Source organism: Coturnix japonica, chromosome 9, assembly GCF_054131305.1.
Source record: "Coturnix japonica strain WE chromosome 9, WE-NBRP24, whole genome shotgun sequence".
NCBI classification, from domain to species: Eukaryota; Metazoa; Chordata; class Aves; order Galliformes; family Phasianidae; genus Coturnix; species Coturnix japonica.
In genome coordinates this window covers 299,133-325,432 of record NC_140671.1, presented here as the reverse complement: position 1 = coordinate 325,432, position 26,300 = coordinate 299,133, and the positions used below count along the sequence as shown (strand labels likewise).

General features: G+C 48.6%; 2 protein-coding genes across 3 annotated transcripts; one reads left to right on the top strand and one right to left on the bottom strand.

The window, feature by feature from the left end:
- Positions 1 to 2,977: 2,977 nt before the first annotated feature.
- Positions 2,978 to 13,314, top strand: LOC146759631 (uncharacterized). Of its 2 annotated transcripts, none has more exons than XM_085555451.1 (2): positions 2,978 to 3,431; positions 13,007 to 13,314. In XM_085555451.1, the coding sequence occupies exons 1-2, from the start codon at positions 2,978 to 2,980 to the stop codon at positions 13,015 to 13,017; spliced, it is 465 nt and encodes a 154-aa protein (XP_085411577.1). In that variant the 3' UTR covers positions 13,018 to 13,314. The 2 variants fall into 2 exon arrangements, with proteins under 2 accessions (XP_085411577.1, XP_085411576.1); XM_085555450.1 differs by having other exon boundaries at positions 2,978 to 3,514.
- Positions 13,315 to 21,366: 8,052 nt separating this feature from the next.
- SDF2L1 (stromal cell derived factor 2 like 1) lies at positions 21,367 to 26,143 on the bottom strand. The gene is made up of 3 exons (XM_015877552.3): positions 25,929 to 26,143; positions 25,239 to 25,435; positions 21,367 to 24,210 (listed from the first exon to the last, which is right to left on the bottom strand). The coding sequence occupies exons 1-3, from the start codon at positions 26,089 to 26,091 to the stop codon at positions 23,932 to 23,934; spliced, it is 639 nt and encodes a 212-aa protein (XP_015733038.1). The 5' UTR covers positions 26,092 to 26,143; the 3' UTR covers positions 21,367 to 23,931.
- Positions 26,144 to 26,300: the final 157 nt, after the last annotated feature.

Genomic DNA, 26,300 nt, shown 5'->3' with positions numbered 1-26,300 from the left:
CTCCGCTTTGAGCAAACGCAGCGCAGACTCCACCCCCAGTGACATCAGACTGAGTTACACCGCAGAATACTCCAAGACATGGGGGAAAAAATCAGCTTCCCTCCCTCCTTGATGCTTAAAAACGATAAAAAGCCTTTCTTCTCCAGCATCGGTCGTTTAGAGAGGAGCACTTCTTTATAGCAACACACATCAGAACCGGTGCTTTATGTCAGCCCTCCTTTCCAAAGAGAGGAAGGAGCAGAACCGGGCACTTGCTGCAAAACAACAGCAAAGAATTCCAAAGAATTCCCCGATGTCCCCCAGCCCTGGAACACACAGCGCGCACCGCAGCGGGGCCGGGGGGAGCTGGGCACAGCCACGGGGCTGGGAATGTTCCTTCATTTCATTTATGTTGTGGCCAAAGTGAACCTGAGAAACCTGCTCGGAGCGTGTTGCACAGTCCCACGGCTTTCACGTGAACATCCGAGGCAGCTGCCTTTCTCTGGGATGTGTCATTTCCTGTGTAGCTGGAATAATACGTGAAGTAAAAGGATCCCAATGAATTTACATATTTGTGTAAATGTAGATGCTGTGAGTTGGGAAGAGAGAAAATCAGAAACCAGCACGAAGCATTTTGTTAAGAGCTTTGGGAAACAACAGCACCGAAATGAGAAACGTGTTTGAAATATTCTTAGCATTTGGGAAGAGGCTGCAGTGAGTGGGACAGGAAAGCTCCGTCCTTACAGCCCCAGGGAGCTGGACGTCATTCCCAGGGCACAGGTCACCACCAGGAGCTACTAAACCAACTTGGTTCTTACCTGATCCCCACAGCCTTTATTTTAGTGAATTGTTCAGTGCTGAGCACTAAGCAGGGCTGCGTGAGGAGGCACTCTGGAGAGCGATTGCAAGCTGAAGGAATTAACTGTGGGGATGTAGGGGCTCACCTTTGCTCCAGGAAAGACACCTTTCTGTTTTGCTGTAAGATATCTATTTTTCTTTCTTTCTGTCTTTTTTTTTTTTTCTTTTTTTTCTTTTTTCTGTTTCCCCGGCAGTAAAGTGTCAAACCCACAAAGAAAGCGATATAATTAGTGCTGGTACTCACTACAAACCCGGATCTCTGAAGAGAGACCAGCGCAGCTTTTCAAACGCCTCCCATTTTGAAATCAGGAAAAAAAAATCTAACAGACACAAGAATCCCTCTTGAATCCCCCCTGGCCCTTTTGAATTCACGCCCTGCCTTACATCAAACGCTTTTTTGCTGATTAACTGCACAATCAGGTCCCTGCAGATCAGGGGAAGAATGGAGAAGAGAAAAGCAACCTCTTTTCCAGAGAACAATACCATTATTTCAGCTCCATTGGACAGGAATGTGTGATTTCACAGCCCACTGCCCTTCTCTCCCATCTCCAAAAACACTGCCAGAGATCCACTGCTGCAATCCCCACCCATTAGTACCCAGACCCGGCGCTCACAGCTCGGGTTCAATATCTGCGTGGGGGCCACACATCCATGTACATACGGATATGGAGAAAGCATCCAAATCAGAACCACCTCCCAAGCCCAAGAAGAGGCTCAAAGGAAGTTTCGTTTATTAAACAAAATAACAACAAACTAATATCCTTTTTCTTGCGTATTGTAAAATTCTACCTCCCGTGCCCATGGATTGTGTATCAGTGGGGTTGAGTATAAAGGTAGTTAACAAACGAAAGGAAAATAGATTTTTTTAACTAAATGTTTAAAATGTTTGCAAAGTGGAGAAAAGAAACACAACTACTTTTTATCTACAAAAGGGTATCACATTCTTGAAGCTTGTACAGTTCATTTGCTGCGAAGTTGGCCTCACTTGAGCTTTGAAACCATTTTATTGAACGACATCTGTTGAAACCAGCGGTTGAATAGCTGATTCCACGGGAGGAGCTATTTATTTCAGAGGTGAAAACAACTGCACAAACCGAGTTTTTTGCTTAACAATGCAGCAGGAATCTTTTCAAAACCAGGAACTCCCCAAGACGCGTCTCTGATAGAGAGACTGAGAGATGAGAGACTGAGAGATGTCAGAGAGACTGAGAGGCTGCTCCCCAACTGCTCTTCCGGCCCCTCCACACTTTTTTTTTTTCTCCAGGAAATCCTCGTCTCACAGTTCTCAGGGCAGATCCCGCCGGGCAGTGCCCCCCCCCCCCCCCCCCCCCCCATCCCCTGTCCCCGTTTTGCCGCAGTCTCTCTCCCATCCCTGTGGGGCTGCGGGCGCTCACAGCGCGCACCTCCCTCGGCCGCGGCTCCCCGCGCTCGCAGCCCCGCTCTGCCCAGCGAGAAGCGGCCCGGGGTGAGGCTGTGAGAGGGCGGCACGGCACGGCACGGCACAGAACGGCACGGCACGGCACAGAACGGCACGGCACGGCACGGCACGGCACGGCACGGCACGGCACGGCACAGCACAGCACGGAACCCCCGGCCAAGGCAACGACCGCTCGTGTAACGCCACCGACTCAGGATTAGTTTGGACGAGGCGGGACCGGCTTTTCTATTAGCGGGAAGGAGCTCGAGCTTCGCAACGTGTCCCGGGCTGAGCGGGGTGACACCGGCCGCTCCGCTGAGCCCAGGGGCCGCTGGAGATGAGTCGTGTGTCCCGACCCCGCCGCTACCGAGCACAGGAGAATCAATGCGATGCGCCGGGCGCGCCTCGTGCCGGCCCCTCATCCGGCCGGGGCGGGTCCGCGGGAACAAACAATCAATGAAAATGTGCCCGGAGAAAAGGCGGCAAAGGAGCGAGAAATTTGTGAATGGAAGAATGTGTTTGTGCGTTCATTGTTAAAATAAAGAGCGTGCCGTGACGTCGGCGGCCGCCCGCCAATGGGAGCGAGGATAATATTTTTAAATATCCTCCCCGCGAGCCAATGGGAGAGGCGGTGGCAAAAACTAGCGCGGGGCCGGGCCAATGGTGGGGCGGTATGCTAATGAGGAGTTGGTCAGGCAGGAGCTGAATGTCAACCAGTCAAAGATGGAGGCTGGAGCGGGGCGCCATGAGGTCGGTGTGCGGCGCTTGGCCCGCGCTGTGTCCGGGAGCGGGCGGACCCTGCGCGCTGCGAGCGGGGCGGGCGGGGAGCGGGGAGCGGGGAGCAGCGCATCGTGTGTGTGTGTGTGTGTGAGTGTGTGTGTGTGTGTGTGTGTGTGTGTGTGGGCGCCTGTTTGGGCGCCTCCTGGGGCAACTTCCCGCCGTGCGGGGCTCGGGCTGAGCGGCACCAGCCGGATCCGCCGCCGCTCGGTCGGTGCCGCGGGGAGCGCCGCCCCGCTGAGCCAATGGCCGCGGGCAGCGGGGCGGGACGGGCGGACACGGAGCGCGGAGCGGATCCGGCTGTTCCCGCCCACGGGAGCGTTGAGAGGGAAGAACGGAACCGGAGCGTGGAGACGGGCGGAGGGAAACGGAGCGGGGCCGGGAGCTGAGCGCGGAGCCGGTACGGGCAGGAACGGCCGGGAGGAGCGGGGATGCGGCGGGGAGCGTCCGTCAGTCAGCGCCGCGCGGGCTGCGACCGAGCTGGTGCGGGGCGTTTGTTTGTTTGTGTGTTTGTTTGTTTGTTCGCTTTTCCATCTCGCCATATTCCGCCCGTGCCGACACTGCTGAGACACCGAGCACGAGCCACAAGCTGCTCCTTTGTGCTCCGCGGGCGGGGAGCGCAGCGGCCCCGAGCCGTGCAGAGCCCGGCAGCGCAGCGCGTCCATTCGTAGCGCTCACTCAGCTCCGGATCCTTCGCTTTCCTCTTCTTTTCTTTTTTTTTCCTTTTCTTTTAGTTTGTTTTTCGCTCGAAGCCCCCTAAGAGCGAAGCAATACGTCACCCGCTATCTGCAGCCAGTATTTATATTGGCTTAATATTTAAATCTCGTAAAACTAATGCTTTGCTTAAATAGTTTTTGCAATAAACCGGGGTGCGCAGCCCGAAGTGTTTCTTTGCCGTCCTTGCACTTTGCCCCAGTTCCGCAGTTCGGTGCGCTGCGCTCTGCGGGCCGGGGACGGAGCTTCGCAGCCTCGGACACGAACCTGGGGCCGCAGTGACCAAACCCGGCTCCGCAGAGCTCCGGGCACATTGTTCCGTCCGATTCCCTCTTCTTCTTTTATCTCCTTGTCTTTTTTCCTCCCCTCTCTCCTCCCTTCTCTCTTTCTTTCCTTCTCGTTTCTCCATCTCCAAGCAGCCTCGGCTTCTGGGCTAGGGAGAAATCACTGTACGAAGAAAAAAAGGGGAGGACAAAACTAAAATGAACCCGGAGAGTGATACAGTTTAAGACTGTAATTGGGTTGGGACGTTTCCAAACCAATTGGCTTTCTGTGAATGCTGCTCAATACAGTTGACAATTAGAATTCATTTAGTGGATTTTCTCACTCAGCCCAGGCTCAGTTCAGTTTAATTCCTGTCAGCACTTGGGACGATTCTGGCTGGTCTGTACGGTTTATGGAAAATTGCTTTCAGGTTTGGATTTCCTGGCATTTAATTTCTTTGCGTTTTTTGAAGTCAAAAGTTAGGTTATAATTCCTCCAGTGGTCTCATTTAATGGGTGGTTCCATTGTCCAGCTTTTAAGTTTGAAGTTGTTTAAAGAAACAAATGGTAACAGTTTGAAACCTGACGGCTCTCAAGTTGACTTTTAAATGTTATTTTTTGCAAGAAAGATTTGGGATATATCTAATTTGCAATTATTAACTGCAGTTTTCTCCTTCGTGCCCACATTTTCTTTTCAAAAAAGGAAAGAAAGATTCAATAGCACCGTTCAGTCAGTGCGAGGAGAGGCTCTGAGAGCTCTGCCCCTCTGGCTGGCAGCTGCTTTGGAAGCTTGTTTGGATGCTTGTGTAAAACAGCAAAACTTCCTCAGTGCTCCAAAATAAATAGAAGCGAGTTGAGCTGCTAGCAGGGACATCCGTAATAAATAGCAATTATTTCAGCAGATGATTCTGATACAAGTGATAGAAGGGATGAGAACTTCTCCCACACTGTGTCTTTAAGACAGCATTTAATCTAATTCATTGCACCTCCTTCTGAAACGTGCTGAGGTCCAGAAATGTGAGCAGCACGGTGCAGCTCTGCCCTTTGGTCCACATGTTGTGGTGCAGTACATTTGTCACTGAAAGAAGCCCCTAAAACAGGCTTATCTAAAAACTTGCTGAACTTCATTCAGGATGTATCATGAGATATGAAAATGGAGTTCTAAAGAATGGTACTGGGTCAGTCTGATTCTTGCAAACTTTTTTTTCTTTTTCTTTCTCTCTCTCTCTTTTCTTTCTCTTTCTCTTTTTCTTTTTTTCTTTTTCTTTCTATTTTTTTTAATGTCATAGGATCTGTTTTAGAGTAAACCTTGCACAGAAGGCCATCACTTGGAGAAGTTTCTAACTGATTTATCATTTCTATTGGGAAGTCTCTGCACTATGCTGTTGTCCAGAGCCCTTTTTCTGTTGTACTACTGGCAATTATGATGAGCAGTGCAATATTAAAAGGGCATTGGCTGGCAGAAACATGACCCCCTTTAGCAGCCCACCCTGTTCAGACTGGGCAAACAACCCTAAAATAGATGCCTCCTTCAGTGTATTTATGCACGTGTGTGAAATAAGGTTTTATACATGTGGGAGTGGTTTTGAATAAGGAGAGATTCTGGGTTACACATTTTATATGTACTTATGTATTAAAGGGATAGAATAATTCAAACACATTCTATTTAAAATGAGCTCTAGGCATTTCTGGGGGTTTCCAGGGCATCACGTTACCTGATTTGTTTACTAATATCTTGTGAGTAATTCATTCTTGAATTTCTGCATGCTTCCACATAATATCTACATAGAAATTTTACAGTGATTTCTTTATAGTCTTTTTCCCTTACAGAAACATTTCCATCTGTATTTAAGGTGGTGTCTACCAGTAGCTGTGGGGATTTCATGCTATTGATTTGTTTCTACGTATCTGCAGCATTTAGACTGTGATGATTATTTTTGAGTGGTGTCACTCAGGTACCTGTGAGATGGAAGCACAGACACTATTTTCGTACACAAAAGTCTAATAATCTCTGTAACGTTTTTCCTTCATAGCAAATCCATCCAGTGTGTATTTACACCGTCCTGGGCTTTTTGGTCTGTGCTGGTCAACCACTGCAAAATACACGGCACAATTAAGAAAACTTGTGAAGGAACAGGAAGGGGCTGGCGTTGTGATTTATTTCAATTGCATAGGCCAGATTCATTGAGCAGCCAGTCTGGGTTTTATGGAAACGTGTGCATCTGGGGATGCTGAGTTAAGCCTCTTCTATTCTCCATTACTGTAGCAAAGTATTTTATTGTATAAAACCTTCATAACATACCATGCCTAGATACACTGGGCGTGTAGGAAAAGCCCTGAATGCCTTGGTTAACAAGGCAGGCTAACAGTGCTAACAGTGCTAACAGTGCTCTCTCTCTCTCTCTCTCTCTCTTCCTCTTTCTCCCTCCCTTTCTATTTTTTTTTTACTAACTTTTTGTTGTTGTTTTTTTTTTACCTTGTCTAATTACGATCGCAAATAAACTTTGTCATGCAGAGTTTTACTGGGGGCTAAACATAAAAACGTTATTGTGGGTAACACTGTAATGTAGCAGTCCCTTACAAAAGGATGCAGGGCAGCTGTGCAGAAGTGACAGTGGCTGCTGGTATCGCTGGCTCTGACAATGTTGCACTACTGTCTGCACAAATAAAGCAGTGCAATAATATTGTCAAAGCATTTGGTTCCAGTCCTAATACATCCTCATGATCAGTTACTGTTGCACACTCGGCCCCTGACATGATGGGATTCTGTAGACATTTAATACATTCTGGCAGGGAACCATCCCCCTGCTCTGATTTCTTACACGCACACACACACACACACACATACACACTGCCACGAATGCTCAGATGTGCACACAAAAAAATTGAGATCATGTAGAAATTGACCAAAAAATCCCTACCCTCGTGTTTGTTTGTTGGCTTTGTGTGTAAGCTGAGTACTTGTATTGAAATTCCTTGGGTTTTGTTTCCCATTTTGTCTGTTTCAGTGTACAAAATGGATTGCCCTTTCTGCCACTAGCGTGGGTTTGTGTTTCCAAGTTGTAAAATAAAAAGCTGGCCTATTCACATCCTACAGCCCTCTTGTCCTCCTTTAGAGCATTCACCACCTTTAAAAATACCCCGACCAAGTTGGAGCATTACCTTGTGTCTGGTTTCAAAATTAGTTTTATGAACCTAAGCATGTTATTGTGTAGAGAATTCAGTGACTTTAATACATATGTGTGTGTGTTCATGGGTAATTTCATTTTTGCTTCCTATCAATGGATTTTTCAAATTCCATCATATTTCACTTTTAGAGGAATTACTGCCGCGATTAAAGCAATATTGATACCTTCTTTTACATAAAAAAGGAGGCACATAATAATCAATGCATTTTAAAAGACAATCTTTCTCTGCACATCTGAATAACAAACATGAAGTGGGTCTGAGAGACACAGGGATGGTGCAGGCCTAGGAACAGCGACATTGCTTTCAGAATTGATCTTTAAATAACAGTATGTTGGTGACTGTCACTCGTGGTGTAGTTGGAGGCAGATATAGTATTTTCACTTGCAGCTGCTAAGAAAGGGGGTTGGAGGCTGGGGGATGGGACCTTTCTCTCTTTTTTCCTGAAGCCTTGAGCTGTTACCTTGGGAGCAAAGGGTGGGGGTGGGGAGAGCTATCATATGGGAAATTAAATCTAGGTAAAGGCGCATTTTCAGATTGGATTGCACACCCCGAGCCAGGCCAGGGTCTGCAGGCTGTGAGCCACAGAGAGTCAGAAAATGGTGGAGCACATCCTAAAGGGAGGGGGGTGGGTATCCCAGTTCAGAAGGACGAGGGGAAGCTGTGTTCCCTCGTATTACTTTCCTATTCCTCCATGAGCAGGGAGCAAACAAAAGACACCTTCTCTGTCCCCGTATTTCTGCTGGGTGTCTGTGTCTGCCGGCCTCCCTTCTCCCTCAGCGAAGAAGGCTGAGCCCTCCCAAGTGGAGGCTGGGGGACTGGCAGTGGCTGCAGAATGCTTCCCGTGCCTCAGTGGAGGTAACACGGCCCTGCATGGCTCCTTCCCTCTGGAGCTCTTCTTTCCCTTTATCCCTGCATTGTATGTAGCACGGCTGCCATTTCTGTGCTCGCTAAGGAATGAGGGGACCTGTTTAGCACAGGCGCTTTCCTCTTCTCCTAATTTTTGCTTAATTAACAAGTAGGAGAAAGTGAAATCTGTAAAGTCTCTGTGGGTGGGGGCTCTTTGCCTCCACCATCCATTAAAACAGAACACAGACCAGAGTGGAGGCGCAAGGGCCAGGCACTGCCTCTGGCCAAGGAGGACAGAGGGTACGAGGAGGCCCAGTGAGGCGCCGGGAGCCACATTGGTGCAGGCAGTGCTGGGCCATGTGCATGTGGAGTATGTTTTGCGTGGAGCTGTTTGGGGAGCAGGAGCAAGTGGCAGCAAAAGCCGTGGTGGTGCTGATACCAGGCTGTAAGATGGCCTCCCAGCCATGTGAGCCTTGCTTGGTGGTGGAGAAGTCCTGAAGGGAATCTGCGTGTGGTTGTGTTTCTGTATAAAGTTGGGTCTTTACAAAGAAGATGGTAGCTGCATTTGGAAACCTCCCTTGGGCAAGGGGACTTGAGGCGTGTGATGTAGAGGAGGGCATGGGTGATGACAAGGACCATGTCCTGCTCACAGAGAGGATAGGGAACACCTTCCCAGGGCTGCCTGCTTGGGAACCGAGCCACAGCCCTGCAAGGCCCTGGAGTGTGAGGGTAAAGGACGGGGATCCCTGCAGATTGGGGCCTGGGATGGAGGCTGCACATTCCAAACTCTCCGTTCCCCACTTGCTCTCTCTCTCTCCTTTTTCATTTTTCTTTTTCTTTTTTTCTTTTTCTTCTTCTTCTTCTTTTTTTTTTAACCCTGCCTGGTTGAGGAATGTAAAGCGAAGGAAAAAAAAAAGCGGGGGGGGTTCGGAAGCAAAGGCCCCCTTCAGGAGTCTGTATTTGTGCAAGGGAAACCATTTGCATGTGTGTGGAGATGCCAGAGTTTGTCTCCAGTTGGGTCGGAGGGGGAGGGCGAGGGAGGAATGCGGGGAATCAGGTCGGGCTGCGGGGGGAAGGGCTCCGGCAGAGCCTCCATCCTGTTGTTGCATAAACTTGTTAAAAGAACCCCTCCTCTGTGGAGGCAGCACACATAGAGTATTAGTGTGGTGGAGGAGGCCAGACCTGCGCCCTGACTACACAACCAATTGGAGCGGAAAGTGAAATCAGATGGTTTAAGTTTTCAGAGGCGATTTTTTTTTTCTTTTTTCAGGGGGACTTTTGGAGTCATTGCATTTAGTGCTCGATCTGTGTTAAGGTCGCTCTTGCAGCTCTCGGGTGCTGTGGGGACAAGAGGTGGCTGGGGAGGGCAGGGGTTGATGGTTCCCCTCTCGTGCCCTTCCCCTCGGCCCCAGATGCAGGGATGGGATGTGGGGAAGACGCACAGCCCCTACCCTACTCAGGGCCTTTGGGATTTTAATGGGGGGAGCCCATGTCCTGCTGCAGGGAACAGCCACTGGGGGCTCACAGTGTGGCTGGGGAGCCCCAAGGTTAGCCCCATGCTGTGCCTTCACCAGTGGAGGCAAGTGCCGAGAGTGCTGCTGTCGTGCACACACAGGGCCAGGAGTGGGATTGTCATTTCCAGAGATAGGATTTAGCCCTCAGTTTGCTCCTGTGTTTCGTACCATGAGCATTTTGTGTTGCTGTTGTATTTTTTGTTGTTGTTTTTTCCCATCAGACAGCAGAGCACTGGTAAACACCATGCAGAAAAGCCGTATTGTGGGGTTACAAAGTCTAGGCTGTTTAAGGAGCCCTGTCGTTCCTTTTAATGGAGCTCACTGACGCAGATCTGGCTTCTGCCAGCTGAGGAAATGTTGCCTCTGAGAAAAGGGTTATTGAAACCCACAAACTAAATATTATAAGCAAGAATCAAATGGCGGGACGTTTTGGAGTGTAATCCTTCCTGATTTTAGGGGACGACATGTCAGCCTATATCGGAGCAATGCACTGATAAGTGGTAGTGGGTGACAGTCCCCAGGCCAGCGGGTGAGGCACACAAAGCTGTGTGCTCAGGGAGGACTTCCAGCCCTTCCTCTCCGGAGTCTCACACCTGGACAGGTTGGCTCTTGCGTGGAAGCAAGAATCCCCTTTTTCTATGGATGGATATGTAGTAACTTGCTAGATAGACTTAAGGAGTCAGGATTGGAATGCTAAGAATTCTCTTTCAGAAAATAAAAAAAAAAAGGGGGGGGGGGAGGGGGAGAATTAGAAAGGCAACACTTCTCAGTTTTAAAACAATGGAAAAGTCTAAAATCAACTCTCAGCTGCTTTCAAAATGTTGGCTCTGACCATTGGTAACAGCATCAATTCCATTGCAGAAAATGTATTGAGGACTATGTAATGTATTTAATTGCAAGATGGCTTTTAAATGGCCTCATTTCCCCAGGCTAGTGAAATGGCTGTGAGCAGGGAAACAAGGCTGGACTGAGGCTTTGTTGTCCTGCCACATTATGTGAAGTTGCAACTGAGATGAATATTTAAAAAACACATTTGCCCGAAGTAGCACCTTTAACCACAAGAAAAAAACAAACAGCGAGGAATGGAAGGGGAAATGGCTTCCAAACTAAGCCAGGGAAGATGAGGTCTGCTCTCACAAGGAGCATGAGGCCTCCAAGCTTCTGAGAGTCAATTCACTGCTTTATATTTATCCCAAAGCTTCATCACAGGGACACTTCAGTCTGCTTCTCTGCCTACATCAGAAAAGAGGGCTTAAACAGAAAGCAAGAACTCCACTACAGTTAAAGATCCCCCCCCCAGCACTGCCAAAATAAAAATGTCTTCAATTATTGAGCAACATAGAGTGTTATTTCCATACTAGTATGGGTGACATTTCCATTCAGTTTCTATAACTGTGATTAAAGGCAAGAGGGGTTTCTAAACATATCTAGAGATGTTGAGCCTCCTGGAGTATAAATAGCGTGCATTTCATAATCTCGTGTTTAAACATTTATTTTAAAATAACCCCCATATACATTCCAGAGATGCCTCCCTGCTATAGAACATGGATTGACCCAGGCTTTGCATATTGTTTGCAAACTGGGGAAATATTATTGCTGATGGAAGCAGCCTTTATTTTTCCTGTCTTGTAAAATAAATAAATAAGGAAGGTGGGCTGTCCTGTGCCAGTGCACCACGTGGAGATAAAGAAATTCCTGAGGCCCATCTAGGCACTCAGTGCAGATCCAGAAACACACTGTGACTTAATTGCCTTTCTTTGGACCTTAACTTCTGACTGATGTTTCTAATTACATCCCTTACTCTTTCCTACTACAACTGTAGCTTCTGCAGCTACTAAAATTCTGAGGTTGTGTAGAAATTGTCAAGTTGTGCTTTTCCCCAACATTAGTGATGCATTAGCAACATGACTTGGTGTGTGAATTGCACGTTTCAACTGTGAACTCACCAGTGGGCTTGTCTTTGAGCTACTGGAGAAGCTAAATGGGGTGTGTTAAGCATAAGTCTTGTTTGAAACAACGTCGAGGTTGAAGAGTGAAAAACACGTGGTAAACATAAGCAAAGTAGAGGCTGGACGGGAATAGATGGAAAGGTAAGGCCAAGCCCAGTTGCATCATTTTTTGTTCTCAGCCCAACTGGATGTCTAGGTTGCAGGGATTGCTGAGCAGCAGAGTGGCAGGATTAAAACCTGAGGTTTTGCCAAGGTAACAGAAATACTAAAGTTTGATAAAACTTCTTCTGAGCTGCTTACAGCAATCTCTGTGAACATGGCCTTTTAATTAGTGTGAGCAAAGGTTAATACAAATAAATAATGTGCAAGAAAGATCCACGTTTGCTTCCAACAGGCATCATCACAAAGGACGGTGATAGGGAGGGACTGGTGGAAACTGGAGATTTTGTGTATCAGGCCATTAGAAAAACAAACAATTAATGGAGCTTCTCCTGCTCTCTTTTCTCTGTCAGTACTTGGTTTTCTGCTGCTTTGGGCAAGTGAGGCAACATCAAAGGGGGTGCAGGGCTGCCTCACACCAGCACGCCAAATGCCAGGGATCTCTAATGGTAAAGACCAGATCAATGTGGTATGCATAAATTAGCCAGGAAACCATGAATTAGGGGATTGTCTCTTCACTACTGCTCTTATTTAATCCACTGCAAAGTAAGCTGAGGAAAGAGAATCTGACAGCATCGGAATAATGAGCTGGTTTGGGATGGCATGGAAATAAAGTTTCCCTCATCTTCCTCTGTGCTCTCAAGTAGTCCTACATGATGGAAACACTAGGCAGGTTTACTGGGAGCAAGGATGCAGAGGAAGAGCCTAGATGACAAAGCAGCCCTGAAGCTGGAGATGTGCTGGTCTCTCCCTGGGACTTTTTTCTGTGGCTGTTGGTGCACTGAGCACCAAGCCAGCCTGAGCTGAAGGCTGTGCCATCCAGCCTAGGACAGAAAGGTGCTGGGGGAGGAGAGGAAACAGGCAAAAAACAAAAGCAAAAAGCAGCCCTAGAGATCCTGTTTTGCTTTCTAATTTTTGGTGTGTACTTAATCCTGATTTCCAATGAAAGGTGGGATTTTTAAAAACACTGGGCTCTCTAAGTTGGACAGCCTTGGAAAGGAAGTTCTCTGTGTGCTTGATGCCTGTTACTTAGAGGTTCAAAATACAACTGTCGGTTAATCAAATAAATAGCTCTTCCCAGCGTCTAACAGCTCAGGCAGCTAATTGACTGAGTTTGTTAACGAAGGAGAGAAAATCATGCAGAAGAAATGTGAGAACTGAAGACAGAGGTATAGATTCCTTGGAAAAAAAGTCCACACTGATGTTAAGTACATCCTGGGAGAGAGTGGGGGGGCAGAGGGTTGATCCATTCCTGCATCACAGACTCCAGGGAGCACATGGTGCTGCAAACCACAGGGCACTGCGCTGCTTTCTAACTTTTTACCCCTTCCCCATTTACAGGCATGGAATGAAGCTCCCTCCAATCACCTGTCGCAAGAAACATTATCCAGCTTCCTAACCTTAAGGATGAGACCCTATCAATATTGCCTCTGCTTTTGTGCTCAGGGTAGTAGTGCAATATTGCTTATAGGGTCTTTTCTTTTGAGGGCATTCTTCATGGAGAGAAGACAGCCACAGCAGAAAAAATTAATCCTATGTGCCCGTCGAGTTAAGGGGAAAGTTGTGAAATACCGAGCATTGTTAGATAGGCAAGTAATTGTGCAGAGATGTTATGTGTGACAAATAATCATGCTATTGTGGTGACTCAAGTTGTGAGTAATGGGCATATTTTTGATGTTATCACACAGGATTCAAAATGGCCTTGTATTTAAGAGGCACAAGCAGTGATCGAAACTGCAGAAACCCATCACGTCTCCATTTTAAACAGTACAAGTCTCGAGATGTTTGAAGGGTGCCTATTTTACATAACGATGTAAACACCCACCAAGGGATGGGAGGAGATATATAGCCACACTCGGCTGTTCCTGTACCCGAAAACCAGTGCTGAGCAAAGCAGAGCATTGCACGAAGAGCCCGAGGCTCTAATCCCGATAACCTCTAAACAAAGCTCGGGCCTCTGCCTGGCAAATGCGTCCGGGCCTGACAGCCCGGGCTCGGTGCAGGCACGGCAGAGCTGGGCACTGCCCCCAGGCCTTTCCAAGAGCTGCTTACGGAGGTACGTGGGAAAGGAGCAGGGCCGGGGGTGTTCAATCTCAATCTCCTCTCCGCTTTGTGAGAAATCAGCTGGGGGCTGACAGCAGCCGGGCTGGCCGGGTGGGTGGCCTTGCCTTCCATTTCAGGTGGTCGCCGCGGTCTCTTTCGGGACCTCTGGGGCCCAGGCAGAGGGGTGGTGGGAGGGGATTGGGGCCTGCTCAGGGTGCGGCGGAGCGGCCGCAGCCGCAGGGCTTTCATAGCTTCTCCCCGGGCTGCACGGGGCCGCGTTTCTCGGCGGCGATGGGCGCGGGAGGGAAAGAATCCCGACAGCACGGCTGCTGCTCGGCCGACCCCGGCCCTGCCCATTGCTCAGCCCCACGGGCATCACTCCGAGGGGAGGCGACCAGCTTAGGGACAAAGCCAAGAAATTCCCCCTCCACCTCAAAGCCCGGGCTCTCCCTCCGTGCCCCAGTCCGGCTGCCGGGGCCACCGGGCGGGCTGCCCCTCTTTCCCTGTTGCACTACTGTCACGGTCGCAGCGAGCAGTGCAATAATGAAAGGGCGTCAGTGCGCCGGGGAGCGGCGAGAGCCGGGCTCAGCCGGTGTAACAGCGGGCGGGGAAGAGCCGGGCCGTCCCGCCGGGAGCCGCAAGAGCGGGGCGGGGGTCGCCGCGCTGCTCGCTGTGTCGGAAAGCGCAGGGCGCGGAGTGCGGGTCGGCCTCGGCCATCCACGTCAATAAAGTGTCTTCCCACATTCCCGACGCTGCCTTTTCTTCCGGGCGAGTTTTCTTGCAGGTCTCCAGCCCCTACTGCCTCCCCGGCCGCGGCCCCTCGACGGGTTTTTGTCGGGCCGTCCAGCGCGCTAATAGCCTGCTTGTTCTTTGTGGGAGGAGGGTGAAAATGGAAATGAGTGTCTTCCTTAGCCGCACAGCCTGAAAAATAGGCTCGAGGCTTGTCCCGGTGCTGGGTTCAGCAGCGGGGCCGGGGGGAGCACGGGGTGAGAGAGGAACGGTTTACAATAATGGACTTCAGATCAGTGGTGTGGATGGAAGCTGTGCTGGGAAGGCCAGGAAATAGTCCTCTGATTATTAGTGGCCACGGTGAAATGGATACTTCTATAAAAGAAGGCTGGGGAAGGGTATTTCCTTTAGCAAAGGACCTTTCCACTCTGGCCTTTTGAACCTGCACTTCTCGACCCCGTTTCTGCTTCATCATGAGTTTTTGCAGAGGAAGGTGAGTGCTGAAAGCAAACCAGCTGGAGGAGGGGGATGCAATCTAATCCTGATGAAAAGGCTTTTCCAGTCTATGCTTAATTTCCTATTTCTGCTGGTTTCTCTCTTTCTTCCATCTCTCACATGCACCAGCAGATATCAAAGCTGAATCTTTCCCTGCAGTCTCTCTCCCAAGGTAAAGTCAGCCCCTTCCCCAGCTTCACCTCCAGGCTTTGCACACACAAAATGGCTGCAGCAGCCTGTGGGTGGGCATGGAGAGCTCAGGAAGCTGCTTTTCTTTTTCCCCTCTCTGCCTGCCCAGGAAGCCCTTCTGCTTTTCTTTTCTGTGGCATTTTGCTCTTGCATAGCTCTGTGCAAATCCGAGGGGGTCTCCAATGTGTGAGCTATGCATGGAATGGGAGCTGGGGAGGGAAATGGACAGTTTGCATGAGAAGGGGATCATTTGGGCCCCAGTGTTTATTTTTTTGCTGACCTTCTGGGGATATGGTCAGTGAGAGCTGTGACAGCTGCTGGAAGCGGCAGGGGCTTTGAAGATTGTGAAGGTTGTGACCTCGAGGCCCCTTTCCTCTCTCTGTCCCAGGAGCTGCTGAGTCAATCACGGAAAAGGGGAGGTGAAATGGGGGCTGCTCTTTAGCCATTTTTCAATTGGTGAATGAAACAGGAAAGGACAAATGCAAGAAGAAAAAAAGGGCGATTACTTCCACTTTGGTGCATTACTGAAAAGGAGGGACATCTCTTTGGCTAAAGATTTTAACAATAATGGGAAACCACTGTGTTCCTGAGATCCAGCACCTTGAATAAAGGATTTGACTGGGCAAGGAGCTGATGGCAGATCTATAACAATGAGTCAGGGAGGAAAGCCTACAAACGCCATTTGGCTAAAAGCAAGAGGAAATCCACCTCTTAATTTTCACCTGATTCCACCTTTAGACATGTATCACCATCTTCCACCACCTCCACGATCTCATACTAACACACCTTCACCTTTGCTGAGCTCAGCTGAACCCCATGGCTGAGGCTGTTGTGAAGTCACTGAGAAGGACTGCCCTGAACATGCCAAAATAAAAGGACAAAGTACATTGTGTGTGCATGCTTTCAAACAGCACAGGCTTGCTTGGCAGTTCACACTCTGGGCAGCCCCTGAGAGGGCTCTCACTCAGCCCCAGAGCCCTCTACACCCAGAAAATGGTGTTTAAGTCTTTTTCACTTTCTAGATAACATGATGCTACGGATCTGGCCTTTTAAAATAGTAATCAGAACAGCAAACAGACTGCCTGGCTTTGGTTGACCAATACACAACAGAGGCAAAGAAGGCAAACAGTAGGCTTTTTGGTTAGTTTACACAGGGGGCACTTAAATACTGTATTGGTTACATAATACTGTTTGGGGGTTGGGGTTTTACACATACTTCTATTAAATATACCTGTGACATTTGTTTTAAAGTGATCAACATAAATCCAGCCACAGCTTTAAGAGGAAAACTCTTGTGATTAGACCTAATAATACCAGGTAGCTTATAATATATTTACTGGAAACCAATACACAATAGATTTCCGCACCCCACCCGACCCCCCAACTGTTAGAAAGCCTTATGCTCACTCTCCTGCAGTGGAGGATGTCACTCTGCCTATAGAAGGGCTGCCACAAACCGCCACTTCCCTGCAGGAAGCAAAGGCTGCTGGGTTTTAGGGCTATATCCTGCTACTGGCTCCACATCCACCCTCAAGATTTATCCAACACGGACCAAAGTCACGATATGTTCTGGCAATTATGACAAACAAAGTGCTAAGCAAGAAGGCCAGGCATACTTCAATAATAATAATTTAAAAATCCTAGAGTCTTCTTGGCTGAAATTGATTAGGAAAAACAAACAAACAAAAAGCCCACCAACCACAATTCACTGTTATCTTCTGAGAATCCCACTCACATGGGATACCTGAAAGCATATTCTCTTCCCAATAAGCCTTCTACTAAGCATCCTATTGCCACCCAAAGGGAGTAGCAGGTGGTGAAACTGGAGGCTTGACAGTGGCATTAGCCACCCAGCTTTTCAGCTGAAACCTCACTCTATCAGCACACAACTCATCAGACTTTATCTAAACCCTTCCTCAGAACAGTGAGTTTCCCTAGCAAGGCCTGGATCTAGTAGCTCCACATCCTTACAAAGTACTCACTGCTCAGAAGTCAACAGATGGGAAGTACCTCAAACTTTCACAGCTTTAGAACTGTGCTCTTCTCTTTAATGTACTGTCACCAGAAACTCCACACACAGAGATCTCTGCCATAAGGAGCTAGCAGAACAGCAGGTAGGTGGCTGATTGAGAAGTTATTAGCAAACCAAAATCATCCACATGGCACTGCACTGAGCTGGGTACACTGCACTGAGCTGGGTACACTGCACTGAGCTGGGTACACTGCACTGAGCTGGGTACACTGCACTGAGCTGGGTACACTGCCAGCACTCAGTGTCTAACACCAATTTGGTAGAAATCCTGCTTACTCACCTTGGAGGTGGGTGATGCCTTGTATTGTAAACCTCAGATCTTATAAACCTCCTGAGGTCTAGTAAACATCCTTAGACATACAGAATGATCAAATGACAATGATAATAATATACCAGTAATAAAGCAACTATTTTAAGGAATCGCCCTGATACAACAACAAAAATGTCAGACCTCTTCTTTGCCTTCTTCAAACACTTCTCTGCTGAGAAGCAACATGTTTGCCAGGAGCTGCTACATCCTTACCAGCAGTTCACCCCATTAAAATCAGTAGGGAATTACACTTTGTACAAAAGCCTCCATTGCACTATGCAAGAAGATAAACTTTGTTTTGTTCTTCCACCGTGAATTTCCATCATTTTCCAGGATAAGTTTTGGGTTATAGCAGAAAAGTCTGTTGCTTTTCGTTTTTTACAATTAGACCTCAACCATATCTCCAAATTATTAACAACAAAAATCAACAAAACAAACCCACCACCACCAGCACCCATCTCTGCTCTGAGAAAGGAAAAAATAAGACTTCCAGACCTGAAGAAAACAGATCTATCAACAGCTCTGGAGAGGCAGAGGAGGCCACTTCCATGAGCAAGCTGTTACAGATGCTGAGCACCAGCAAAATGAAAGATTCCTCTAGAACAGCCCCATAGCTCCCAGTACTAAGTGACTCATTTTGGAGCATTTATAGCGGTGTTTGGATCAAGCTGAGGAGCAGTTTTGCCATTTCCCTGTTCAGTCTTTGGCCACATTCTCTATCAAAATCGATTCCATCTTCTCCTTTCCTTCTTCCCACACAAACATCATCCCCCTGCCCCCCGCACTATTCCTCCTGCGAGGCAAACACAAAAGAATAATGAATCAAACCAACACAACCAAGAAAATCCACCAAGCCAATACACAGACACTGAAAAAGCAAAAGAGCCTTTAAATCGGGACGGGGTGGGGGTAATAATACTTCAATTGGGAAAAGCGAAGCTATGCTGTTTTGCATTTGCATCCTGAATAAGGGAGCAGAGAACGTGGTGACGCTTTAAAGCCTCGACCAGCAGAATGGCACCGGAACAAGAGCACACTTCACAAGCAGGTTACAGCCAGCGGCTCCCACCGGCACGAGAAGCTGCCTGTGCCCGCCTGGGTCAGCGTGTTCCACGGGGAGAGGACACCTCTGCTCGGGTTCCGCCGCCACGGGAAGCTCGGGAAGGCTGAACCGGGCAGAGCCGCGTTGCCGCCGCCACCACCGGTAAGAACGGGGCTCGGTGCAGAACAGCACATCGCAAGCTGCCACCGAGGGGAACCGGGCCCCGCAAATCGGCTGCACTGCGTTGGGATTTCAGAGGGACCTCGTGCGCCTAGCTCTTAAAAGGACAACCGGTGACGGCCGGCTCCGCCGTTTTATCGGTGTGGCTCCGTGCCGGTGGGAGGCGACCGAGCTTTACTCGCCGAACCGGAGAGCGGCGGGCAGCTTCCCCCGCCGCAGGAAGGTGAGCTCCGGTCAGCACCGCCAGCATCCCCGGGAGGGTGCCGAAAATACCACGTCCGCCCTCTCAGCACAACCACGCCGCATCCCTCCCGCGGCAACCCAGCGCCGTGGCACGAAGCCGTCGGAAGCTCCGCTCCAGCGCTTTGCCGCTGGGCTCAGCAGCGCCACGGGGGGCAGAGGGGGCTGCTGCGGTTATAGGACGGGCTGGCAGTGCCGAGCCCCCTCCTGAGCCCAGTTCGCACGGCGCGTCTCCTCCACGCGCGTTCCGGCAGCCGCTCGGTCCCGTTCAGCCTCAGCCCGCCCGGCCCACCGGGCAGAAATCCCAAATCCTCCTCGCTCATTCCCCGTCCCCGCAGGACAACAGCCACTGCCCTGCACAGCTGCGGGGACAGCACGCAGCCGGCGCTCGCTTTCGGGCGGCACGGTAAGGAAGCGTTAAAACCCAGGGGGAGTAGAGGGTCCGGAAACTGAAAGTCTCTGAGAAACTCAGGCTTTTCTTCCCCCTGCAGCTCTCCTGGGGGAGGGTCTTTCTTTTAGCAGTCAAAGTCACAATCACCTGTTCCTTTCTGGATAGGAAAGAAGGTGCTTATCTCCCAGCTAAAAATTAGCACCCTAAGGAGAAAACGCCTCTGTCCCGGGAGATGAGCGGCACACGTCCCTTGCGCCTGTACAGCCATCACATCGCACCCCACGCGCCTTCTGCATCTAAACCAGCCGCCGCGCTACACCACTATGGAACTTCTGGGAGGGCACTGTGATAATGCGCTTCTGCCACAATGCCAGGAGACGGAGAAGGCTGGAAACCCTCTCTCCAGCCCTAGTAGAACAGGGCAGGGTATGAGGAAGGAGCCCTCCGGACGCCTTTAGCTCCGAATCAAGCTCTCAGGGTGCCCGGGGGTTCCTGCGTGCCCCCACTCAGGGAGGTCGCTGCCAGGACTTTGTCGCGGACAGAGGCACCGTGCCGGCAGCGCACGTGGCTGCGTGCGGGAGGCAGAAGTGGCACCTCCCCGCTCGTCTCCACGCCCCGCTGCGGAGGGTGAGACCGCATAAAGAGACGGCATCAGTGCCCGGTGCAGCACGGTGTAAGGACGGCTTCGGGTACGGGCGAGCGGGGCTGGGAGGAAGCCTCCAGCCATCACCCGAAGAGCGCTGCCAACAGGAGCAGGCTGCAAACGCCGCTACTCGGGATCGCGGAAAGCCCCTCACCAAGAGCATCTTTTCGCTGCACATCAAAGAACAGTAACGGGCAATTGACGCTGAGGAACCACCGCCGGGTGGGCTCACAGAAGAACTGCACCCTCTTGGCAAACACCCCGTTTGTCAAGCAAAGCCCCTCGACAACAGCCGCGCCGGCAGGGAAGGACGTGGGACCTGCAGCCCCACAGCACGGCAGGGAGATCGTGCCCCAGCAGCTCTCAGACCGGTACCAGCTCGATAGGAGAGGAGCTCGGCTGTCACCCGGACTGCACAGGACCCTCCAAGGGAAGCGGTCTAGGCAGCAGCCGAGGGAAGCCAGGCAGTCAGTTATGCCAGGGACAAGATGCATTAATGTAGCGTTACCGCTAATATGAAATGCATCTTGCACCAGCTGGAAACAGGTCGTTTTATTGTTAGCTTTTGCTTTCAGGATCTCTGAAAATGTGATGGGTCTGTCATATACAGGCACGGAACTGTTTTCTCCTCCCATTAATAATCCCTTTGTGTCCTTCATCCCCCCCTACTGAAACGGAAATCCGTACCTAGTTTCAATATACAGCTAATTGCCTTAAACGTCTACCTTAAGCAAACACACTTCAGCCTTGGCAGAGCTTTATGGATCCCATAGAAAGATAGCGAACAGAAACGCCCAAAGCATCACCCTACAACCTACGCTAATGTTATTTCCCTTTGAAATAACAGCAGCTGAGCTGAGCGCAGGGCCGACGGCTGGGACTTGATCCCCCGAGGAGCGCGAACCCCCCGGGGAGCCCAGGCACGAAGCGCCGCAGCCGGCGGGACAGCAGCGCTCACTGGCGGCCGGATCCAGCAGGGCTTTAGGATGGAGCGCTGCGCTCATGGGAGGATCCTTCCCGACTTGTCCCCTTGTTTTCCTCACAACCGCCCTGCCTGCATCCACGCCCCCCAATTTTTGTTGTTGTTTTTAATTCAGGTAATCAAAAGCACTGTTTCCTAAGCAGGACGGAGTAATCAGCTTCACGCATTATTCTCACTGAGAACAACTATGAAGATCCCACCAATGCTTTTCCCAAAAACCTCTCTAGTCTATTAGGGCCAGGTTGGACAGGGCCCTGGGCAACCTGATCTAGTAAATGTGTATGTTTGGTGCCCTGCGGGGCAGGGGGCTGGAACTACATGATCCTTGAGGTCCCTTCCAACCCGGGTCATTCTGTGCGGGCAATGCTGGCACACCTCACACAGTGCTTGTATTGAACAATTAGCAAGAAGCCAGAATGCATCTGTCAATTACTGGACAGAACTCTATTTTGCCATCAACAGAAGCAAAACAAACAAACAAAAAGTTTTTAGTTGACATTTAAGTGCACAGAGAACTTCGGAAGGAAATACAATAACATTGAGATTACCACCTTAAAAAGAAAAAAGAGCAGCAAAACATTTGAGACTTTCATATCCACGTGTTGGAGAGTTTCATCTCTTACTTTCATTCTCAACAGCTTTCGTCAGATTATTAAAGTCATATGGAAAAAAAGCAACTAAAAAACCCAATACATAAATGGAGATTAAGTCTCCAGTCCTCAGCTGTGGAGAGTGCATTGGAAAGCTGCACCGTAGGCAGTCAGAGATAATGAAGGCACATGAATGAGATTTTGAAATTGTAGTAATTCAGTTTAAAATCATACAATATGGCATTAAACAATAATTAAGATCTTATAAATCTAAAAGTTATATAAAAAGAAAAGCACATTTGCAATTGCACAAGATATCATTTTTCACAGCTCCAAGCCCCTGCATTTCTTACATCAGCTCATAACTTTTGTATTGTGCATTTCACATGCTTTATGTGACAACAGTAACAGACTTTTCCTCAGACATTCCTCAACTAGGCTTATCCCAGAGTCTGTCAGCACAACTTCTGCAGCAGGAACCGAAACAAATAAAACTGGCACACAGACCAAGATGAGCCACACCGATCTACCCTTCCCTCAGCCAAACCAGTATTCCACAAGCATGCTGGCAAACACCAAACTAAGGCCATATGGTTTAGGCATAAAGATTTTAGCCCTCTGTTAAAGAGGACTCGAGAACTCATTGCCAAATTCATTTCTTCACTTTGTTAGTGCTACTGCTTTTTTTGCAGTTTCTCATAAAGGAACTTCAGAGGAAAAGCCCTTCTTTTTATTAAAGGAAAGGGCAGCTTGTTTAAACAATTTTTACTTTTTATTTATTAATATTATTTTTTTTAGTAATTATCCTTTATTACTTCAATAACAATTAGTCGGGAATACCAGTGAACCTTACAGAAAGGTTTGCTTCTAACACAAAGCAATACCAGCTCGTTTCATCTCCAAAATGCCTCTTATCCTTCAATACCGTAAGATTAACAGAAAAACACTCTTACCTTCTTCGAAGAATATCACAGAACAACAGAGGCTGCTTCTTCTGCAGAATACGAAGGATCTTCACTGGAATCAAACCCTGAATTAAAACTGAAGCTATTCTGTGCAGCACAAGTGTGTGAGGGATCAGCATATGAAGCACGTGTATAGGTACACGTATAAAATGTAAATGAAACTACCTATGACACTGCATCAACACTCTCCACAGCATGTAACTGGAGACGTAAAAGCAGCAAATAACGTTCCTCCTTCATTAACTGACTAATTGGGACCATAGTCAGTAAGCTAGTTATACATGGAAAAAAACCAACACCTGAATTTGCTGACTTTTCACACTCACTTACTGAGTTTTTCTCTTTAAAGCAATTAGAAAATGTCTGGTAATTTGTGCTTCAGTCAGTATTTCTTGTAATACACTGGAATAAAAGTGTTCAAGAGTTAGATTTTTTTTCCATTCTTTCCACAGAACACAGAAATTAATGCCTCATGCAATGAAGATTCCTTGCTCTACAGATTACCCCTCTGTTCAAAGTCCAGGACCAAACCATTTTCTAAGATTTACACTCTCCTGGATTCGCACAGCAGAGCCCCACACGGCTGTAAGTCCCACTGCTTATTCACCTGGATTCTCATTCTGAGCTTGCAATGACATGCAAGAACAACATAAAGCAAATTTATTCATATCACATGGAATTTTATAAAATTCTAACGTTAATTAAACAAGTAGGAGCCTTCTGCACCAGTTCCTAGAGCACAAGTCTTACCGTCTGAGAATCAGCAGTATCACAATCAATCAGCAGAAAAAAACCCACAGATTTCTTCAGAGAAAGGTAAGAAATAAAAACTCGTCCTCTTACTTCAACATACACAGTATTTTCAACTTTTCCATAAATACACAACAAAACTCATGAAACACATTGGAAGCAATTTTCAGATGGACTGAAATATTTTTCTGGAAGTAGCAGAATTTGACTCACTTAAGAGACAGCAAGAACTATTTTCCCTTTCTAGACTTACTCCATCTCTTCATAAATAGCATTCTCTCACTAGCTAGAAATAAGTTTCCAAATATTTAATTATAACTGGAAAAAAAATTACAAAATACAAAGTTTTGCGGTACCTGGGACTACAGAGATGTACTACTTTGTTTTTTCAATTTCTTTTGAATTGGAGAAGTAACGGCAAAACAAATGACAGAGAGAACTAACACGTATGATCTAGTTTCACCAAATAAGATTGAAGATTTAGACAGGATGTTTTAAATAAACGTAAAATGTCTTAGCCTGGCAGATGTCATTCCCACAGAAGTGCAGCATTCCTAGAGTGAACTAATGCCCTTCAGTAACACAGAAAGTCTATCACTTAGGCAAGGTGGGACTTTTTAAGAGACCGAGTATTAGCATCTCTGAACATGGGAGTAGGATGAACCTTATTGGATCCTCTGGCAATTCAGAGCTCATCATGTTTTGCAAGGTCCATACTGGGTTTGATGAAGACTCCTTCCATTGCTTTCCAATAGTTGTGGTGATTAGCGGTGGGCATGCCATGAACTTCCCGCTGGCCTCTAATGGGATGGCCATATTGCTCCCCAGTGATTGAAAGGAACACCTCAGTTCCTACGTGCTTGAAGCGCACTGCATCCTCCCGCTCCCAGTGTGTCCCACTGCATTGCACAATCCATATATCGAGGTCATCTCCTTCACCATCATCACCAAAGGCACTTACTTCCTGTTAGAAACACAAATCTCCTGAAGTGAAAATATAAGCAAACACAGCCAATGCACACACAAAAACAACAGCCACAAAGCCAGCAAAATTTAAAGGCAAGGATGCAGAGGAAAGAAACACGGCCCTGCTGTCAGCAGCAATTCAATCCAGAAGTAGTAACTGCGACTACAAACTCCACCACATAACCTGAGCGCAGTGCCAACAAACCACAACAGACATTAGGAATTAAAGACAACTCGAGCACAGAGATCAGAGCAATCCTTCTGTAAAACAATTTCACTAATGGTGACATCAATTTCCCTGCTAAAACAAATTTGTAACTAAGTATCTAATTTTGTAGCACAATGCTTCACAGTTATCACTGCAGCTTTTAATCACAAGGTCCCAACATTTTAACTCATTAATTGTATTCCTTTTTTTTTATTATATCAAGATTACAAGTTAACAACTATTTCGGTTTGCACTGCTGAACAGATGACTGAATGGCCCTTTAAAAAATAAAGACGGCCAACCACAAAGGCAAATAAATTCCTGCTAAAACAAAAGTTAGAGATCAGATTTTATTATGTGCCCCCACATAACTCCAAGTATTTTCATAAACCCGGTAGGCTCAGCTCCAACTGTTTAAGACTCAGCACAGACTTAAAAATCAGATGGCTAGAAGTGATTAACCACTTGAAAACAGAACTGCAATAGTTTGTACCTATGAAGCTAATAATATAGGGTCATGCTAATTCAAGCTTGTGCAGTCTGTGCAGTGTCAGTGACAACACACCGATTGAAAATCAAACTTGTTTGTTAGGAATATGAAATAAAAGTTTATACTCAGAACCACGCCCCATTTCAACAAGATAATAAGTGACAGACCAATCAGTCTCTAGGAAACCACTCTGCATATCCAGAGATGCCTTATTTCTGGCATCTGGTATCTAAGACTGATTCTTCAAAACCAAGAAATCTGGAAAGAGGTATTGTCAATTTCAATCACGCACTATTTGTACAAAAACTTATGATTTAGAGCCACTTACCTGGTTATTGGAGAGCGGTGATGGGAAGTGATGAGTGTGTAAGTTTTTTCCTGTGTTTACATGAGTAAGCCGTATTGCCTGCCCGCATCTCACTGGGGTTCCACGCTGGCAGCTGCCGTCCGTCTTCCCACGAATCCGCCAGTAACTGTTGGCATCATCTGAAGCTTCAACTCCTGTCACTGACTGCTGCCCACTTCCTGTTGGAACAGAATTAAATGGCAGGAGACCTAACCCGCTTCTGGAGCTCAGAAAGTCCTGGAAGAACGGAAGGAAGCTGCTTTAAACTCGAAGGTGTGACAACACTACGAACACGCTTCATTCTCAGTCCTTTTATTGACTCCAATGGGAATGCAGGTACCGTACCCTCCACACTGAAGAACGTAACCGAGGCCGCTGTCTCAGCACAGGGCTCACCTCAGGGAGCACAAAGCACCACAAAGGCAGGAGATGCGGATCCAGCCGTACGGCCCTGCCGCCCCCCCCCGCCATGTCTCCCACCCCATCCCACCCCACATCCCCATCGCTGTCCCGGTAACAGCTCGGAGCAACGTGCGGCTCATTCCCCGACCCCCCGCAGCCTCCATTTCCCGCCCATTTCCCGCCCGTTTCCCGCTGCCCCTCTCCCGCCATTTCCTCTCCTCCTCAGGGCTCCTCCCGCCCCTTGGCAGCTCCCGGCCCGCTCGTGCTCACCGGAGCCGTACTTGACCTCGTGGGAATGCAGCCGAACGCTGTGCCGGGTGTTGAGCAGCTTCAGCACCGACCCGCAGGTCACAGCGCCCGGCTCCGTGCCGGCACACAGCGCACACAGCGCACACACAGTGAGCAGCGGCAGCAGGCGGCGGCCGCCCCACATCGCGCCGCCACAGCCGGCACCGCCGCCACACAGCGCAGCGCAGCGCGCTTCCGCAGCCCCTCAGCGAGCTCAGCCAATCGCGCCCCGCCAGCACCGCAGTCAACCAATTGCAGCCCTCCCTCCTCACGGTCTCCTTCTCGCATTGGACCACGGCCGACGGAATTCGCTGCTTGGCAGGAGGAGCTCATTGGGCCCGAGGAAAGGAGCGA

Excerpts from the sequence above, each read along its gene's own strand:
- SDF2L1 (XM_015877552.3), bottom strand. The coding sequence starts at position 26,091 with ATGTGGGGCGGCCGCCGCCTGCTGCCGCTGCTCACTGTGTGTGCGCTG. Across the intron at positions 25,436-25,928 it reads CGAGGTCAAGTACGGCTCCG|GAAGTGGGCAGCAGTCAGTG; the intron begins GTGAGCACGAGC and ends CTGTTCCAACAG. Across the intron at positions 24,211-25,238 it reads CACCGCTCTCCAATAACCAG|GAAGTAAGTGCCTTTGGTGA; the intron begins GTAAGTGGCTCT and ends TGTTTCTAACAG.
- LOC146759631 (XM_085555450.1), top strand. The coding sequence starts at position 2,978 with ATGGAGGCTGGAGCGGGGCGCCATGAGGTCGGTGTGCGGCGCTTGGCC. Across the intron at positions 3,515-13,006 it reads CGCGGGCTGCGACCGAGCTG|GCATGGAATGAAGCTCCCTC; the intron begins GTGCGGGGCGTT and ends CCCCATTTACAG.